Source organism: Sinohyriopsis cumingii, chromosome 13, assembly GCF_028554795.1.
Source record: "Sinohyriopsis cumingii isolate HCF-2022 chromosome 13, ASM2855479v2, whole genome shotgun sequence".
Lineage (NCBI taxonomy): Eukaryota > Metazoa > Mollusca > Bivalvia > Unionida > Unionidae > Sinohyriopsis > Sinohyriopsis cumingii.
Window position 1 is genome coordinate 4,872,173 of NC_142973.1, and position 19,658 is coordinate 4,891,830.

Here is a 19,658-nt window from a genome sequence, read left to right on the forward strand (position 1 = left end):
ATGTATTCCTGCAACACTGATGCCCACCTCCAATATGATGTAACTGAAAGAAGAAGTTCTAAATCAAGTAGGAGCCAGAACTCCATACAATTTTGCTCGAAAGGCTTAAGTCAAAACTTGACCTAGTTTCTTTTAATGTAAACCCTCAGGCAAAATTTGGTTTCAGTCCATCAAGTTCTTCCAAAGTATGCAAAAATACTGGTGGGCAACATTCCAAATTGAACTGGAGCTACAGCTACATCACATATTCCCAGAAAATGTTGAAAATTAAACTGGACCAGAATACAGCCTCATACAATACTTTGTTTTAATCTTAATACTTATCATACAGTAGTTTATTCAAATGTTTAAACAGTCAAGGGAAAAGTTCATGTTAAACAGGGTTACAACTTTATAATAATATGCTGATTATATTTTTAATGTTAAGTCTCCCAACAAATTTGATTTCAACACAAGTCCTTGATAAGTTATTTAGCAGAAATTAAATTTGTGACACTAGCAATGTGACTTTATACTACATGCCTCCTCCCGAGGTTTTGAAGAGGCATAATAATAAAATAATGCCATTATAAATATATCAGACAAAAGATCATGCATGGTTTGTACAACTCCAGGCAATTTAATTTCAAGGACTTTTTCAGGAATTTTATATGGAGTTTCAAAAGTTTTCAAGCTTATATGATCAGTCCAACTGCAAACTGCACAGACCCATATCTGCCATAGCATAATGCGCCGGCAAATCTGGGTCTATGCAGTCTGTTGGAAGTTATCAGTAGAACAAACCGAAAAACTGATCATGCATGTGCATTATGCCACAGTTGATCAGGACCTTTGTTATCTGCAGTTTGACTTGACTTGTACCTGAGCATATATGGTACTGTTTCTTACTGGAAATTAAACTTTCACCAAGTGTTATTCATCACTACATAATGCATCAACAAATCCAAGTGCATTTGAAATAAAAAGAATAAAATAACTACTTTAATATTTAAAGAGTTTCAAGGCAACTTCTCAAATTCAAGGATTTTTCACGGTTTTCGAAGTGTGCCATATCAAGCAAAAGTTCAAACACTTGTCTAAACAACTGGCACATATTATAAACACTAGATTAGTGTTGGTCGTCAGAGCTTTCCCTAGTCTTCTTTTGCAAATTGTGCAAGATATTTAAAGTACAAATTCAATTTTAGTTTAGGATGAATTACGAAGATGGGAAGGATGATTGAAGATTTGGGAGTGCATGCAGACCTACCCTGGTGGCAAACTCTGAAGCGAGTTGACCAATGTGGGCTGCCCAGTGGTCTGTAACTGAGGACTGGTGGTGATATACTGCAAACAACCTGTGCCCAGTGGGGTGGGGAGATGGGTAGAGGAAGATGATGAAGGCAGTGATGACGACGATGATGAGGAAATGGTGGATGAGACAACATTGTACACGCCTGTGCCAAGTGACACATTAGATGGTGAAACAATGGTAGAGTTGTGACTGGATGTGACTAGGTTACTCGACTTGGCAGAATTGTTGAGATTGGCATTCGCACCAATTTCCTCTGTATTGGACAGGAACTCGTCTGCCCAGCTGAAGCCCTGCAATCAAAGATCAATAACCAATCATAATTCATCATATAGATTAATAATAGAAATTCATTATATAAATATGCATAACTAGAAACACTGAGTTAATACCAATTACCTACGTTATAGATATTCCACATTTATTTGCTTTACTGATCTAAGGCTTATCTGGGAAAGCACACTTAACTCTAGAAGTACCACACAGCCTTGTTGCCTCTACACCCCATTAAACATGATCGTGGGCTGCTGTTAGGTAATTTTAAAATTATAGTTTAATTTTTTTGTGCATCTCCAAAAATCACTGACAAAACAATGGAATTTCTGTGTTAATCAAAAAGTATTTTTAGTGATGAAAATAAAAATGCTTTGATATAAAAATGACAGGGACAAACAATCTATTGACCAAAAGGAATTTCATGGAATTCAAAATAAGACCATTTCTAATTTTTATCTGTGGAGTGTTGAAACCATCTTTAATATTTTTCAGTAATGATTAGATTTTCATATTAAACACTGTAGCTGCCATACAAGATAAAAAAACCAGCACAATTTTCACTTCTGATTAACCAGACATTATTAGAAGGCATTTGGTGAAAAATCCCAAGTGAATATAACCATCCATTCACAAGGGGCTATAACAAGATTTTCAAGAGGGCCATCATGGCAGCTGTACTGAAGGTAACAAATGCATCATTATCATTTGAGACCAATTATATATCATAAGAAATGTTCAGGTAAAAATCCAACGTTGACTTTCCATTTGGGAAGAGTAGTGATAAAAAGATTTTCAAGATGGCTACTATACTGGATGTCAGATCAGCACCATTTTTACTTATGAGCAAACAGAGGGGATCAAAAAAAGACTTCAGCAACACCCCCACCCAAAACAACATGCTAAAGTGATCATCCATCTAGGACAAATAGCAATAACAACAACCTGAAGACAGCCACTATGGTAGCTATATTTGAGGTCAGATCGGTACCATGTTGACGAACAGGATGCCAAAAGAAGTCTTCTGGTGAAAAACTCATGTTGATACAACTTTCTGTTTATGATGAGCAACGGTAACAAGGTTTTCAAGAGGTATCAAACTAAAGAATGACAGCATACAGACTATCCCATAAGCTTTTTTCATCTATGATTCACAGTGCCCCAGTATTATGCAAGGGACCACCTAGCAACTTGGATCAGTAAACAAGTCAATCAGCTGAAGTTGTTAGGCTTTCTGATATTAAGTTTCTGTACAGCCTTGTTTTACATCAGAAAACAAAAGTCATCAGTGTATTTAAGTATTGCCATTGCAAAAGAAGAAATTGTGTGATGTAAAAATAAAATTGTATAAAATTTCCTTTATATGCATTTTCAAAAAGAGCGTAAGAACACAACTGAACAAGAAAGACACAGTTTATGCTAAAAAGTGTATATATAACATGAGTGCAATGTACTCACATTTCCAGACCCCTCAAAGAGGTCACTTGTGTCGCTGAAAAAAAGAAGTAAATTCATTATAATTTGGAAGCTTGTTTTATTACTTATAATTTCTTCTTTCTTTAAAGGTAGATCTGATTGCTTTATACTACAGTCGGTAATCTTAATTTGTTAGACACTTCACATGCACCGTAAAGACTTGATACACATTCATTCACTGGGTTTGGGGATGAGGCTATTTAATTACTGCTGAAATGTGACCTCTTTACAGACTAAAAAAGCAAATAACTGCAAACAACCTGACACACACACAAGCCTGTGAGACCACAAGAGGAATCCAAGTTGCTGGCAACATGGCATATCAATGTGTGCCAGAACAGGATTATTTTTCTTGTCCTCTCTTACGAGAAAGCAATAATGAAATACAAGTTGAACCTTGCTGCTATGAACCATCACTAGTGAAGAGTCAAGGGAAGGAATAGAAGTAACTGGTGAGATATCAGCAACTGAGTGAACAATACTGAATGGGATAGCAAGTAGGACTTTGTTTCTGAGCAATCAAGTCTTATTTGTCACATAGTTCCATTTATGAGTTTCACTGCCACATCTATGGAACAAAAATATAAATAGATACAATTCTTGCTTTATTTCGAACATCTGTACAAACAACACTATCATCTTCAGTCCAAAATTCTTAAAACCTTTCAACGGGATGTCTCTACTTTATTTAGTATTCTACTGACTAAAAATATAAAGAATTGTAATCTTAAACATGAGAAAAACATAAGTTTAAAATTGATAGGTCTGAAAGTAAAGAAAGGCTTAAAATCAAATGAAAGCGAGTAATAATGAGCATAAGTCTTCTTCAAAGAAGATTGACTGTTCAAACTTTCTTGCTCTATCAATTATTCAAACAAACAAAAGTTACCGAGAAGCATTAAATGCTAAAACAGATCTGGCTAATAAATACATTTCTCATGGGATCCCCAACCTGAAATATTACTTTCTGTTTGCCCATGGTTAACCCCGCAATAGAAATCTAGCCAAGTTCAAACATTTTACATCCATGTCTAATAAAATCAATGTATCTATATACTGCTCATTGACTGCACTTCAAAAATATCCCAAAATGAAATTGGTGCACAGGCACATAGCAAGAAGTTAAACTTTCTTAACTTTTCAAAATGAATGTTTACCTCATTTACACAATCTCTCTGGACACTGCAATATAAATTTAATGTATCAATAGTCACTGTTGGCTGTTAATTTTAAACAATAAATAAAAATAATTATAACAGCATTAGAACACCCTTGATCAGCAGCCAATCAAGAAATTAAAGTGAAGTTGGGTATTTTAGAAGAACATTAAAAGTTGTATCTCTTTATCATTCAAGGTACATCTAATTGTATGTATGTAACAAGTGCAAAAATGATGATGGACATCTTTTAATGTTGAACTAGTGTTGAAACAATTGACACTTTATTTTTATTTTTTACTGTGTCTTGAAAATTCATAAGACAACTTCATTTAATTTGCAATGTAGTAGAAAGCTTTACGCTATTAACAGTGGCATCTTCTGGCACATGTGATTATAAAGTTTCAAGTTAATTCACTAGAAGATTATCATAAAATGTACCTGTCCAAAAGTTTCGCTTCCACAATACAACTGTACAAATACCTAAAATGTGGGAAATGTTTGAGGAAACTATCTGATATGGTCACTGTTTTGTCTACCCATGTGTCATGCATCAAATATGCAGACTTTTCTGATTTGATGCACAAAAAAGTTGTCAACGGTACATAAAATGACACACCCCAATGTTATGTTTTGCTGATTAACACCAAACAAAAGTTTGGTCTAAAAAATTTTTGCCGGTACATAAATTGAAGCACCCCAATATTACATTTTTCTGATTAACACAAAATAAAGGTTTGCTCTAATTACTTTATTGGCATTATTACAACTCTCCCAAACAGGGAAAACATGCGCATGTCAGTTTCTTATGTTATCATAATACATAGGGTTACAAGTGAGTGTGGAGCCTGGAGGTAATCTTACATGACCTGTAATTATCACATCATTTGTATTAACGGATGCTAGAACTGTATAATCACCACACACAAGAGGCGGAAAATAAACACCTGACTTTAAAGTGATTCTCACGAGAAACTTTTGTTTTATGCGCATCCTTGTCATGCAAAGAAGCAACAATTTCCATTTGCTCAAGTGTATGCCTTGTGTTTTTCCAAAATACTGTCAGCGTTCGAATGAAAATGGCATCCAAGGCAAAAAAGTTAAAATAGATCTGAAACAAATGAAATTATCATTTGGACCACGTTTGTACAACTGACTGTCAATAACAATATTGTTTTCAAACCAGTGGAGCCTTCATCAACTAAAGATGAGGTACCAGTTACTCATAAGAGAAAAACTAAAATTGTGTGCAGCAATAGTTGAAAACATTAAATGGCTATGGTTTTCAAAAAGAAGTTACGTCAAGTGAAGAATGTGGCAGTGAAGATGCCATTATGTTTTGCCATATATATACAGTGGAGAAAAGCCTCCATGACCAAATGTGCAAACAAAAAAATAACTTTCAGCACAGTACACTAGCAAGGCTTGCTTGGTAATCATAACAAAAACTGCTGATTGAAGGTCCACAACACCAGGCAGATTTTGGTGCAGTTCTACAAACAAGATATAGCAGTGAAAGTGCTACTTAAGTGTGTACATTGGCTAAGTGTAGAAGACATCCATTTTTTTTAATGCAAATCTCTTCCTAATTTAATACATGACTTAATGGCTGCAGAAATTGATGCCATTGGTATTTTGAAGAATCCTGCTGATCAGTATGACTCGGCTACTACCTGTTCAGAGGTACTGGAGAGCCTATCAAATGATGCTGAGGATAGTCTTATAAGTGACCTGCAAAATGCGTCATTTGTGACAGCAATGGCAGATGAAAGCACTAACATATCCAACAATAAAATGGCTCGTCATATGAGCTCTGATTATTTCTGATGACATGAAACCATCAAGAAGATTTTTAACAAATATATAACGTTCAGATGCTTCTGGCAAGGGAATTGCCTTATTGGCTTTAGTCACATTATATAACTAATATTTTTGTGGCTTATTTAAACAATATAATTATTTTTAAAAGCTAATGAAGACTGATCATAGGCTTGAATAGGACTAAAAGGTTTGGATTTTTAGTTTTTTGCCTTGACAAGTCGAATGATTTACATGAAGCCATTTTTTGATAAAACAATGTATGGTACTCTCTTTGAGCAATATAGCTAATCCCTGCATGTGTCTTGTCAAAAGATTTTGTTAGAAAATACTACAAATTTTAGTTCTTAATATTTTCTACCAAGTGTTGAAGCAAAACTAGTACAGCAACACTTGCTTACCTGGGATTTTCCTTGCCAATCTGAATCAAAGCTCACGTACCCTCCCCCAAAACAGATGTAACTACATTTAATTTTTTTCCGTAGGTGCTGTCAATCACCAACTAAACTGAAGGCTTAGTTTAATAAGGACACAGAAGGCGATATAAACAACTTTCTCATGCTGCACATAAATTTAAGCAATATCTGAGGAATTACAATAATCTGAATAAAGTACAATTTTAAAGCAAAGCAGACACTGGGCAAACCATTTTATTTACTTTTTCAAATCCAAGAATACGCTGTACTGTAAATATTTTGCTATCTGTGTGCACAAATATTTTTGGAAAAGAACTGAACTATGCATAAACAAAGCCAATGAAAAACCTGGTATCTGTGTGGTTGATGTCAGGCAATGCCCACATAAGAAGAATCCTGATCACTGGCTTTAATGAAGTATCACAATGCATCACTGACCATGCTGGGTTCTAGACACGTGGTCTAAACCAGGGGTTTCAAACTCAAACCACACAGAGGGCTGCATGAGGGCATTTTCGATGGCCCAAGGGCCGCATCACCTTTGATATCTCTCATGACACCTTGTGATGCCAATAGTTTTGCAGACCAAAGGATATGGCTTGGCAGGCCGCATGTGGCCCATGGGCTGCGTGTTTGAGACCCCTAAACCAGACCATTGAATATGGAGGCAGTGTATTACCAGAACAGACAGCAGCTCGATTAACACGAGACAGATAGCACGAGTAAGTATATTTTATTACAAAGTTCAAGCCCTTCAACAATTCAGAGTCAAATAACTATGATGCCAATCCCCACACCACCCTTAAAAGATTTATTAAACATTACTTTTGCTTGCTAAATTGTAACAATTTCAAGATTTAATTTTGAATATTGGAATCTTAACAGATTCATAATCTCAAAATTAAACAAGAGTCCCTTGAGAGGACTGATGTTCCAATGGGTGTAAAGAATTTCCAGGAATTCAATACAAGACAATTTCTTCCTTTTAAATGCCGAGTGTTGAAACCATCTCTGCATTCTTGTTCTTCAGCAGTAAGAATTTTAAATTATCTGTGGTGGTGAACATATTGGATGTCAGATTGGCAGCATTTTCATTTTGGACAAAGTAGACATTAGAATTCTTTTGGTCAAAACAACATGTCATCATGATCATAAATTCAGAAGAAGTGGTTTTTTGATCACCATCATGGCAGCCATATTGGATATATGACTGGCACCATTTTCATTAAAAATGAACAATATAGCATTAGAAGCCATTTAGTGAAAAACCCATGCTGATGTAGCCATCCATTCGGCAACAATAGCTATTCCATTTGGCAGTAGTTTCTATAAAAAAATATTTTCAAGACAGCCACCATGGTAGCCATATTGAAAAGTGGTCCCTTTCATTTAGGACCAAGTAGACAACAAAAGATATCTTCTGATGAAAACCCATGTCAGCAGGACTTTCAATCATCAGGAGTAGCAGTAACAAGATTTTCCAGATGGCCACTGTTGTAGTCATATTGACTAAGTGAACAGCACCCTTGTCATCAAGGACCGACTAGACCATGGGATGAATGTGGGTAAAGTTTTATGGTAATCCTCCATGTACTTTAAAAGGAATAACTTGTGTTAATGGATGGATGACAAGGCCAACAGACCATACTATAACCAGTACAACTTGTGTTAATGGATGGATGACAAGCCAACTGACCATCCTATAACCAGTACAACTCGTGTTAATGGATGGATGACAAGCCAACAGACCATCCTATAACCAGTACAACTTGTGTTAATGGATGGATGACAAGCCAACAAACCATCCTATAAGCTCTTCTGACCTATGACCAGTAGTGCTAACCAGTACAACCAGCACTTTCATGACATATTAGTTAGTGAGAAAAACATCAAGGCTGACCGGTCTGGTGGCCTAATGGTTAGAGCATCTGCCTTGGAAGTGGGAGGTCGTGGGTTCGAACCCCCGGCCGAGTCATACCAAAGACATACAAAAATGGTACTAACAGCTGCCTCGCTAGGCGCTCAGCATTAAGAGGTTAGTGTTAGGACTGGTCGGCTTGGTGTCAGGATACTGTGACTGGGTGGGACCTCATGCTACATGTCTGCAGCATGATGCCCCAGTGCTAGACATCACTATAAACTGCCACGTTGCAGACATCGTAGCGATATGACTGAAAAATTGTTAAAGTTACATTAAAAATCCTAATCACACACACACACATACCACATGAGGCCGAACCATAGGTAAATTTCTGCACTTGTCCATGTAGTTGATAAATAGGGATGTACATTGCAGTCTGACAATATTTCCATTGTATGCTCAGTCCTGGGGCAATGATTGAGGTATTTTCAAGGAATTAAATAACTTTTCTATGTAATGCATTTTCATCTATGCCTAGCTAGGTTACTGATCAATACCACAAGCAACATTATCACTTAAGTTTGTACAAATAACAATATTAAAACTGACATCAGCCATGGTCTTCACTACAGCATCAGGGAATCTCTTAGTTTTGTGCCAACTCACAGAACGAGTGCAAACAAGCAGCCATAAAACTGACTGTGACAAAATCTGTGATGGAGTTCCAGTAGATTGAGTGGGTAATCCAAACCCCACAATACACTTTATGTAACAAAGCAATTCACCTACCAAACGGCATCCAATTATGTAGAAGCGTAATAAAACCATGCCAATTACAAAAAGTGTGAATGGATGGACAGGCAGGCAAACTGACAGACATATTTATTGATAAACAGATCACATAGGTGGAATAGGGCTCCTGCATCTTGATGCACCTTCCTAATTAAATGCTTTTATCTTAAATTGTGGGAGATACACAACTTACTCTATAACATCGAGTAATGATGGGCCATCCTCCATGTCAGAGGCAACTGAAACGAAAAAAAATATATAATGTCTAATTATTATATTTATTGATTATACTACAGCATAGGAAATTGTATAGTTCTTAAGCCCAGGGAAATGTAACATTTTTGCCAGGCAAGTGTTCCATCATTAGCCACGATTTCTTTTTGACAAGTGTTTCATCCAGGTTTGTTTCCAAGTGGGTGGTCAATTGGCTCATGACCTTTTAAAAAGTCTGCCAGATCTGTTAGCATAATAAAGACAGGTAAGTATTGTCTGCATGAAAGAAGAGGGTTGCATTTTCTGAAGAAATGGGATGTTTACATCAATTTTGACAGCACGGTGAAAGATTTGCTAATATGCAGTGCTTTCTCAAGCCCAAAATCCCAATATAAAGCAATGCAAAATTACACAATAGTCCCTTTAAGAGATTAATGCTCTACTATCTGAAAAGAATTTCCAGGAATGTTTTTCCTTTTTAATGCCAAGCTCTAAAACCATATCCAATACAGATAAACCATAACAAGACATTCTCAGTAAAGCAGTCAATATGTTTATAAGTTAAGCCAATTTTCAGTAAGGTCTTACAAAATATCATGTATTGCGATTGTTAATTTGGAAAACATACATCTGAAAAGTTCAAAAGTGTGGTCTGGTGCAATAAAGACGACATTATGTTCAACTGAACAGCTCATAAAGAATACTTAGAACGTAATGGCCTTCAGTTCAGTCTGAGACACAGTAATTCCAAACCCGATGCTGCTTAATGGCTTATTGCTATGTCTTTCAATTTACTTATTTCTTTTTTATTTCATTTGGCAGCAGTAACCATCTCTCCCAAAATGAACAATACTCAAATCAACATATGATATCCAATAAACACAACTGCTACCCTTCCCCATGCCAAGGTTCTGAATAGTCTTTTATACTTGAGTGCTATTTGGTCTTTTATACTTGAGTGCTATTTGGTCTTTTATACTTGAGTGCTAATTGGTCTTTTATACTTGAGTGCTATTTGTTTTTAAACAGGCTTATTATTCCTTTCACATCAGCCAGTTTTCATTGATATTTCTAGATAATGCTTGATCATGCTGGCGTTCTGTGTCATGGGCAGATTATAGCATTTGAGGTTCGCCTTAATCATGCTGGCGTTTTGTGTCATGGGCAGATTATAGCATTTGAGGTTCGCCTTAATCACACTGGATTTTGTGTCATGGGCAGATTATAGCATTTGAGGTTCACCTTAATCATGCTGGTGTTTTGTGTCATGGGCAGATTATAGCATTTGAGGTTTGCCTTAATCACGCTGGCGTTTTGTGTCATGGGCAGATTATAGCATTTGAGGTTCGCCTTAATCACGCTGGTGTTTTGTGTCATGGGCAGATTATAGCATTTGAGGTTCACCTTAATCATGCTGGCGTTTTGTGTCAATAGCAGATTATAGCATTTGAGGTTCGCCTGTGAAGTTAACCTGGTTCCTGAATAGATCCACCGAATTTGATACAAAAACCCAGATCTGGATCATTACAAATGTGAATGTATGCAAAAAAATGCAAGACTATACATACAACAATCTAGGAAATTGGGTAGTCCAATTTTATTAGATTTTGCATTCCAAACTTACAAAGGGGCCCCGAGTGGCCGAGTGGTCTAAAGCGCTCTTTGTTACGGATCGCTGCCATCTCACCTCTGTATGCGGCGGTTCGAGTCTAAGATTCAGCCAATGTGGGCATGTGAGAAAGCTTGCCAGTAGCTTCTCGTGGGTCGGTGGTTCTTTCCGGGTTCTTCCTCCACCATTAATACTGGCCACCATGTATAGCCTATCGTGCTGAAAAATGGCGTTAAACCCCACAACAACAACAACAACCAAACTTACAATATTTATTTTCTGATCCTTATAATTTCATATTTTTTTTGGGGGGAAATGTGATCTAACTGTCACCATTTTCTTTATGCACGTTCCCCTCCAACCTGTCACAAATGCAGAAGTACGAATGGGGTCTAAATCATTAATTTAAAGGAGACCAGAAACCAACGGAAATATAGAATAATAATAAAAGTACTATAGCAGAAAACCTTATTCTGAAGTATCATCTGCGACCGTAATGCCAATATTTAAATATTGGCGTATCTTCTAGGAGCTGAATTTCCGTGACCTCGTATGCAAAATTTCCGCCCCTATTCGATTACTTTCGGGATGTGACGTCATAGTAGCGAGTCCAGCAGCCCAAGTGGGAGTTGCCAGAGTAAAAGACAATACCGTTTTGCGTTGCTTACGGGTGTAATAGAACATTAAGAAAAGCCTGTAGACATGTTTTTTTTTTTCTTTTCTGAAAGATATAGGCATCATGACAGAATGGGTACATTATTACAAACGAGTCGATTTCAGAGCAACACCATACAGCACTATGTGCTCGTTACATTTCTCAAAGGAATGTTACGAGAGGGATCATGAAAAAACAGCAGCTCAAAGATACGCAAATGCTAGGCCTAGACTAAACGTTGGCGCTGTTCCAGACATACATTTGGACATTTTAAATCCTGGGAAAAGAGTTAAACGTGTCAGTTACGAAAATAGACAGAAGGATGAGTAAGTGACCACAAAATGCAACAATCAATCCACATATCTTTTATCTAAAACAGCAGTGCTAAAAACAAATCTGATAGCCCGACACCATGGGCCCCTTCTGGTTTTAGTTTCGGCCCATCCTGTATTCAAAGTGAGGTGCCCGTCAGGCTTGTCGAAACAAAAATTGTTTGCCTGAGGAAACTTTGATCGTGCTGGCGAAATGAGTAAATGTATTTTCAAGATGTTGACATACATGCCTTAACACGGCACAATCTAAATCAAATCACCACTGTCCTAGGTGAAATTTAGATTTGATTTTAATCAAATGGAAGCTATGCTAAAAATAAGATTCTAAACCTGTCGTGTTTCGAGAAAACACAATTTTCATAATCTTATAAAAATTAAATTTAAAAAAAAAAATGCATTGTATACATGTAGTATGCATAAACGGTAATCTGTATTAATTGGAACTGATATAAAACTATTCCTTGTGCAGTTTAAAAAGCAGCGATTAAAACAAAAGGTCAAAGTTTCACATTAACTGTCTGACAATAGAACGGGGGGGGGGGGGGGGGGGACTATTGACACCTCCCCCCTTGCCCCAATGTGCGACCGCCCATTTGACGTGCCTTTTCTCGCTGTGATACGCCTTATTATTCCCCCATGACAAGCCCCTTTTGCATATTCTGGTCAGTTCTGGCTAAATTGCAAAATAGCTAAAGTTTTGATTTAAGTACGCAAAAAATAAAGCCGGTGTGACTAATGAACAGAATCCTTATCCTTGCATTGATCTTGTGAAAAGGACTGCCCTTCGGACATACTTCAAAGAAACCATGTTCGACAGTGTGTGTATGTGTAAGCACCAGCAATTGATTACCAAATAAACGATGCCTATTTTGTTGTTACTTACGATGCCATGGACTTCATTTTAACAGTTCAAATCTGCAGTCACAAGTTACCGTACATGTGGCAACTGTTTTTCTCAAGTTTTATGCCCCACCTTATTTCCTTAGGTTTAAATCTTAATGCATGTAACACTGTTTGCTGATTAAAATATTTATTCAGAATTAGTTCTTTAGGGCCACACATACTGCATGGTATATTTTGTTTTATTCCTTGTAATTTAATCATGGTAATTAAACTTTTCATATGCGGTAGAGGAATGTCAGGTGTTAACTGGCCGAGTTTCTTTGACGGAAATGGAGATGCGATTTTGTTTGCAGAGAAAATTTCAACGTGATCATTCATTTAAGCTAATTGGTGACAATTTTATTCTTATAATTATTTTTTTTACTATAGTACTGTTGTAGTTGTTTAAAAAATCTGAAATTTACTTGAATAATGTTTAATCTTCACGTTCTATTTAATGAAGAATAAAAAAAGAAGAAAAAAACTGTTGTATGATATTAATTATTTCGTCCAGTGCCGGGTTTAGACGTGTGTGCGTGTGATTTGAATTTTTAACGTAGCTTTAACAATTTTTCAGTCATATCGCTACGATGTCAGCAGTGTGGCAGTTTAGACTGTGGATTGCATACGTTATATTTAAAAATGGTTTGGGGTTGGGTTTTTTTCTTCTGACAAATGAAAATTGACAGACATAATGTAATAATCGGGACTTCGCTGCGCAAAATTGAGAGATATTACGAGATCGGGATGTAGATGAGGAAATACCCCCAAAATCGGGAGGTTTTTCTCCCGGCTTGAGAGTTGACAGGTATGAATTGTCCGGACTTCTGGAATTTCATTCAGGACTTTAGTTTATTTAAGTCACCAGCCCGGGGCCTGTGCCTAACAAATTTCTTTTAGCACTTACCAGTACAGTACATAAACTATTATATCAGACTGCAGATTCAACTTTTGAATGTACAACCCAAATGTGGTCTCCTGTCTGCCTCGCTCGCCAATGTTTATGTTTGTATTCGAGGACTGGCTAGTATAGCGTCACGGTACCACGTGATCTGTCGTCTCATTAAAATTCGGAAAAACTCGGCAATTTACGGAATCGTGGTATCTTCCACGCAATATAATCACTACCTGCTTACGATATTTAATTTATAAACATTGCAGTCGAACTAAAATCTGTGGAGAATTACATACGTAAAAGGAAAATTTTGATTTCTAGTCTCCTTTAACTTTGAATAAACAAGATTTTTCTGTTCTGTGAACGAATATCATCATACAGTACTTGTCTTTAAAATCAATATTAAATTCCAATTTTGCGCATTATTTCTGTGAGTATTACTGTTCAACTTGTTAAAGTTCAAATTGCAGGAGGAAAAGGAAAACACTATTACAGTTTTGTTTCAGTCAAAAGGTTATTTTAAATTTTGCTTGACAAATGTACCACTAGGTCATGTGATTAATATGACCGATAGATGTTGAAAGTTGCTTTAACCAGCAGAATTCTGGAGTGGAAGTATAAATGCCCCATGCCATTCAGCAGGTAAAATGACATTCATATTTATTTGTTAATGATACAACCTAATTTAAATACAACTGTATCTTTATCACAACCTGACATATAAAAATGCACAAGCCTTGTCCAGATCATCACACATCCTATATACAGTATGAGGAAATGCTGAATGAAGACATTAAATACTGATATAATGGTGGAGTTCTATGCTATAAGGCTAGGAAACTGTGCTACAAACAAAAAAGATTGTCTACCATACTTTGCAAAGCAATTTATGTTCACTGTATATATCTAACTACAATGTGAGGGAGGAGGGAGATAAGGTTAGAGTGTAAACTTGGTAACACAATGAACAACATCCACCATCCCATTGCACAAGTGAACATGCTTATTTCAGAGGTCTTGAACACATGGCCAACAGGCTGCCCATGGCCCATGGCCCATGTTTTCTGTGGCCTGCAATGGTTATTTGAATTTGAGACCAATGCTTTATTTACTGTTCCAAAATCTGCTTATCAAAACTGCTTTACTCCTTGAAGAACACATTATTGCGCATTAAAATATTTTTCATCCCACTGACAACAGCAGAAAACAGTTTTCTGTTGCCACAGAAATTAACCTGAAAGCCTCTTGAAGCCCACCTGCTATTCACATCACAAGACTACATATTGAGGCATCATGTGACCACATTACTCGTACTTGTGCTCTATTTATAGACAGTGAAACCTTTATATACATCTAAAACTTGGCCTTCTTTCAACACAATTTTCAGCCATTTTACATTCAACACAATCTTTATGTGATGATTCTTTTACATTCTACCCCAAAAATATTTCAAAGTAAAATTTATGAAAATTTATAAAACAATGTACCTTGTTGTATCATCCCTAATTTTAGTTGCTAACAATAATGATGAAAATTTTGCACAAATCAATTTGAAACCAACCTAATAGTGTCTATGTATTTGTAAATGATGCACAATAAACCCAAAGCCAAACTTTAAGTTCGCTTGACCTTGTAGCTTATTCAGCTTAAAATGGGATTCACATGAATACTTGCCCATCTGTTATTTGAGATCCGATTCTGAAAGCTACAACTTTTTGTACGAGTCATTTGCCATGGACTTTCACCTGTAAACCTGCAAAAGAGAGCAAAATCAACATAAAATATTTTTTAGCCCACTGTCAAAGTAATTAACATGTTTCTGTGTATTCTTTGTATAAATCATGAGTTCAACAGTTTGTGCAATTTACACGAAATTAGTGTAAAACCATAGTTTTATCATTTGACCCATTATGTACTAACAAATATTTAAAATGTACTAAATGAAAACATGTCATAATCAGTCCAATGGCCGAGTTAAAAATTTTCAGTACATCAAATGCAAGCGAAGACTTGTGACTGTATGCAAGTAACATTTGTGGGTGAATCAAAATGAAAGCAGTCTTATGACTGTGCATACAAGTAACAATTGTGAGTGAATCAAAATGAAAGTGAAGTCTAGCGACTATAGACAACTAATATTTGTGAGTGAATCCTTGCAATAACTGTTATTCTTGCTTTTTGTTTCCTTTTTTCTCAAGTCAAGAGCACCTCTAACCCTTTTATGCTCTGAAATATGTCTAGCAATGATCCATGTTAATGATCTCCTAAGCGGTCAACTTCACGTGAGTCGTCTGTTGCTTTTTTATTCATTTATCCAGCATCATTTTACATAGTTAAGGAAGTTTATCTTTAATTTTGATAAACAAAAATATACAGTACATCACCAGTTTACTTGCATCTAAACATATCTGAAGGCTTAAAATAATAATTTGGCTGAAAACAAAAGTCCCAAGAAGAGACTAACGCTCAAATGACCAAAACGAATTTGTAAGAATCCACAAGTTAATATCATTTGTCCTTTTTTCTTTGTCATCAGAGTATTGAAATCATCTCAGATATTTTTGAGAAACTCCAACTGGCTCAAGATGGTAACAAATATTTTTTCTTCATCTGAACCCATTTCCAAATGCATGTACATCAGGGCTAAACAAATTTGTACATGCCTGCTTGCCCCTGGGCAATTTGAACTTGACCAGATATATGCACACAGTTATGTCGCATAATCAAAATAGTTTATATGCTGTGCAATTTATCTGTCATCCCAAATCATGAACTTGCAGTCTGTAATGCCACATAACACTGCTGTATTGTCCAATCATCTTTATTATGACCGTTTGTCTATAATACACCGCTGGAGAAATTTTCTAAAATTTAGCTTGGCACAGGGCAAGCTGACTGGAAAACAAATTAGCCCCACTGCAGACATCGTAGCAACATGACTGAATTTTTTTAAAAACCTACGTTAAAAATCCAAATCACACACTGTTGCAGAGAAATAATGATCACTGATTTTTAAGCCCAATTAGCAAACTCAGTTATAGCATGCTTACATGGATTTGCAACTTGATATGCAAATAAGCAAAAATGTTGATGTTTACTATATACTTCTAAAGGAAGCAATGGGCAAAAAAATGAATCTGAAAGCCCTAAATATATCATTGTGCAGTTTTTCCCAGTAAAACTTACTGGTATCTGTCAGTTGATGCCATGCTGTCCACTTCATTGTACAATGTAACAAACAAGTATACTGAGCTGCCTTGTAAAGTTATAAAAAGGAAGAGTGTGAATTTATAAACTGGTGAATATAATACACAGGTAGTCAAAAAACCAAATATAGAAATGGATTGATGGATAATATTAGATTACGTTACAGAGATGGGTTTTGGAAAATATACAGACAAGAGTTTTGGAAAATGCATGTAGCATAATATTCTTATGTTTCATGATTGTGAATTTTGCAAGTCAAGCATACTCATGTGCCTATGTCAGTGTGAAAGTGAGAGTGAAAGAGATCTTGTAAATAGAAAATTTACTGGTTAGTTAAAAGAGCTTCAACTGAACAATTAAAATATTAATGATTTGGATCTGTTCTGCTCTGTATCTATAAGTGTATTAAAAAATTCTGTCATGGCACATATTCCACTCTGAAATCATGAGCAGATAACTGAAATTTGTCACGAGATAGTCATACATAGATATTCAGGACTGCCATCAAAGCAGCCATTTTAAAGGTTGGTGCATCAATTTTAAAGTAGCAAAAACTATATACTACAAAAATTAAGTTCTTTTCTCTAAAAAGAGAAAAAGAAACATGGTCTGTCATTAAGGTGTAGCAACTTTAACATGGTTTTTTAAAATTGTTGGAGGTCACATCACAATCATTTTCAGAAAGGACCAACTACATAGTGTTACAATTGTTTTCTGAACATCTCATGTCAATACAAAAATTCCTTCAAGAAAAACTGTAAAAAGATTTTCAAGATGGCCACCATCTTGAAGGTTTGACTAGCAGTTTTTATTTATTAAAAGCAAGATTGAAGTAAAGTCCTTGTATCTTTCCAACTAATGTTCACTCCAAAAAAAAAAGTGCCCAAGGGTACCTAATTTGTGAAAAAAGAGGGGACATATATTAAAATCAGTTTCCTGCTTACTGTAGAAAGTCTAAACATTCAGGAGCAGCAGCCTCCAATACCACCAGGCTACTGTACACGGATTTTAATTCCTCATAACTTGTCACCTCAAGAATTAACTTTTGATACAGAATCTACGTCCTTTCTGAACATTAACTTCTTAAATAATGCAGCAGTACTTTTGCTGAATATTTCATTCTCTCTTCTTTACATTTTCTATCCTTGATCATAGACCATCTGCTCTCAATCTGGTACTGCATCAGCAAGAATATTCTTTCAGCCAGTGTGGCTACAGCTTGTGCTCCACTGCCAAACAGCGTACTCTGTTCAGTAAGCCAGACAGTGGTGTGCTTGATTCAGTTTAAAATCAACTTTAATGACCTTTTATCATTGTTTTCCTGGGGTAATTTTTATATCTGCTAAAGAGGCGACATTCATGGGGTCTTGTTTGTGTGTCAGAGGCAATTACTGACAAAGATTAATGATCAGAACTCTGACTGCACTGTTTTCATTCACGACCAACTACAAAGTCATTCAATGAAAACCTGATGTCAATTCAAATACACATTCAGAAGAAGCAGTAAGATTTTTAACCAATTACTCCCCAAGTATGCTTTTCTATGCCTTTACATTTGCCTTCCACACCCAATCATTTCTATGCATTACACAGTACCTAATATACATAGGTATCTTCTAGTTGGTTGTCAATTTGCCAAGAGGTAACCATAAGTTAGTCAAAACAAAACAAAAATCAGGTTTACTAACATCCATTTGCAATGACAACTCTGAATATTAGACAAAGTAATTCTAAATTTGACCAACCAATTAGATGTAGAGGAGGTTTCCAAGGCTGCATCCAAAATGTCACTGTTAATTTTGGTGGTAATACATAAATTCGATAGAAATATTTCGGCCTTTTCAATGTATGTATATTATAATATACACGGGTAAGGTTTTCCAAATATTTTGCTTGAGTTTACATTAGAAGTTTCAGTTCATGTCATTTAAAATTTTATTTTTTTAACGCATTGCAGTCTTCTTGTATAAAGTGTGTATAATAGAATTTTAAGGTGTTTAAAACATAAAATCAGCTACAATTGTTGGGCATATGAAATAAAATAACATAAATAACAATGTTAATTTCTTTCAGTCTTTTCAATATGCAAAGTTTCAATAAAGTCATACCAACTGACGATATTGAAATTTGGATCTGTGATGTGATGTGATTTGGATTTTTAACATAGCTTTAACAATTTTTCAGTCATATCGCTATGATGTCTGCAACAAGGCAGTTTATAGTGATGTCTAGCACTGGGGCATCATGCCGCAAACATGTAGCATTATGTCCCACCCAGTCACATTATCCTGACACCAGTCCTAACACTAACCTCTTAATGCTGAGCATTAAGCGAGGCAGCTGTTAGTACCATTTTTTCAAGTCTTTGGTATGACTCGGCCGGGGATCCAACCCACGACCTACAGCACCTGAGGCAGACGGTCTAACAACTAGGCCACTGGACCGGTAAATTTGGATTTGTGATGGGAAATCACTTAAAGTTATAAATTAAAACCAATTTACAAAAACTGTCATTTAAATGTTCAGGAAAAATCTGTTTTGCTGAAAATATATTTTTATGATCAAAAAGTGGCAATTTGATAATTATTTTACATACAACAGACCATGGCAATGAGATAGTATTGCATTGCAAGACATCAACAAAAATGCACATTTCCTATTGCACTCTTAGGGTAGGTAGGTTTTCTTAATATATATATATATATATATATATATATATATAAATAAAAAATGATTAGTATGTATAATTTATTAAGTACTTCAAGCACTGGGCTAAACCAG

The 19,658-nt window shown here is 35.8% G+C and overlaps 1 protein-coding gene across 4 annotated transcripts in view; it reads right to left on the reverse strand.

Annotated features, from left to right (window-relative positions):
* LOC149784877 (uncharacterized) overlaps positions 1-19,658 on the reverse strand; it is a 72,083-nt gene that overhangs the window by 38,286 nt on the left and 14,139 nt on the right. For 3 of the 4 annotated variants that reach the window (XM_089978454.1, XM_089978452.1, XM_089978453.1), the window contains exons 2-5: positions 15,345-15,423; positions 9,278-9,323; positions 3,023-3,056; positions 1,250-1,584 (exon numbers count right to left, since the gene is read on the reverse strand). In XM_089978454.1, coding sequence (XP_089834580.1) covers positions 1,250-1,584; positions 3,023-3,056; positions 9,278-9,323; positions 15,345-15,348 — 419 coding nt within the window. In that variant the 5' untranslated portion in view covers positions 15,349-15,423. Of the gene's footprint in view, positions 1-1,249; positions 1,585-3,022; positions 3,057-4,197; positions 4,223-9,277; positions 9,324-15,344; positions 15,424-19,658 lie in introns of all 4 variants that reach the window. The other variant, XM_089978455.1, reaches the window with a different exon arrangement.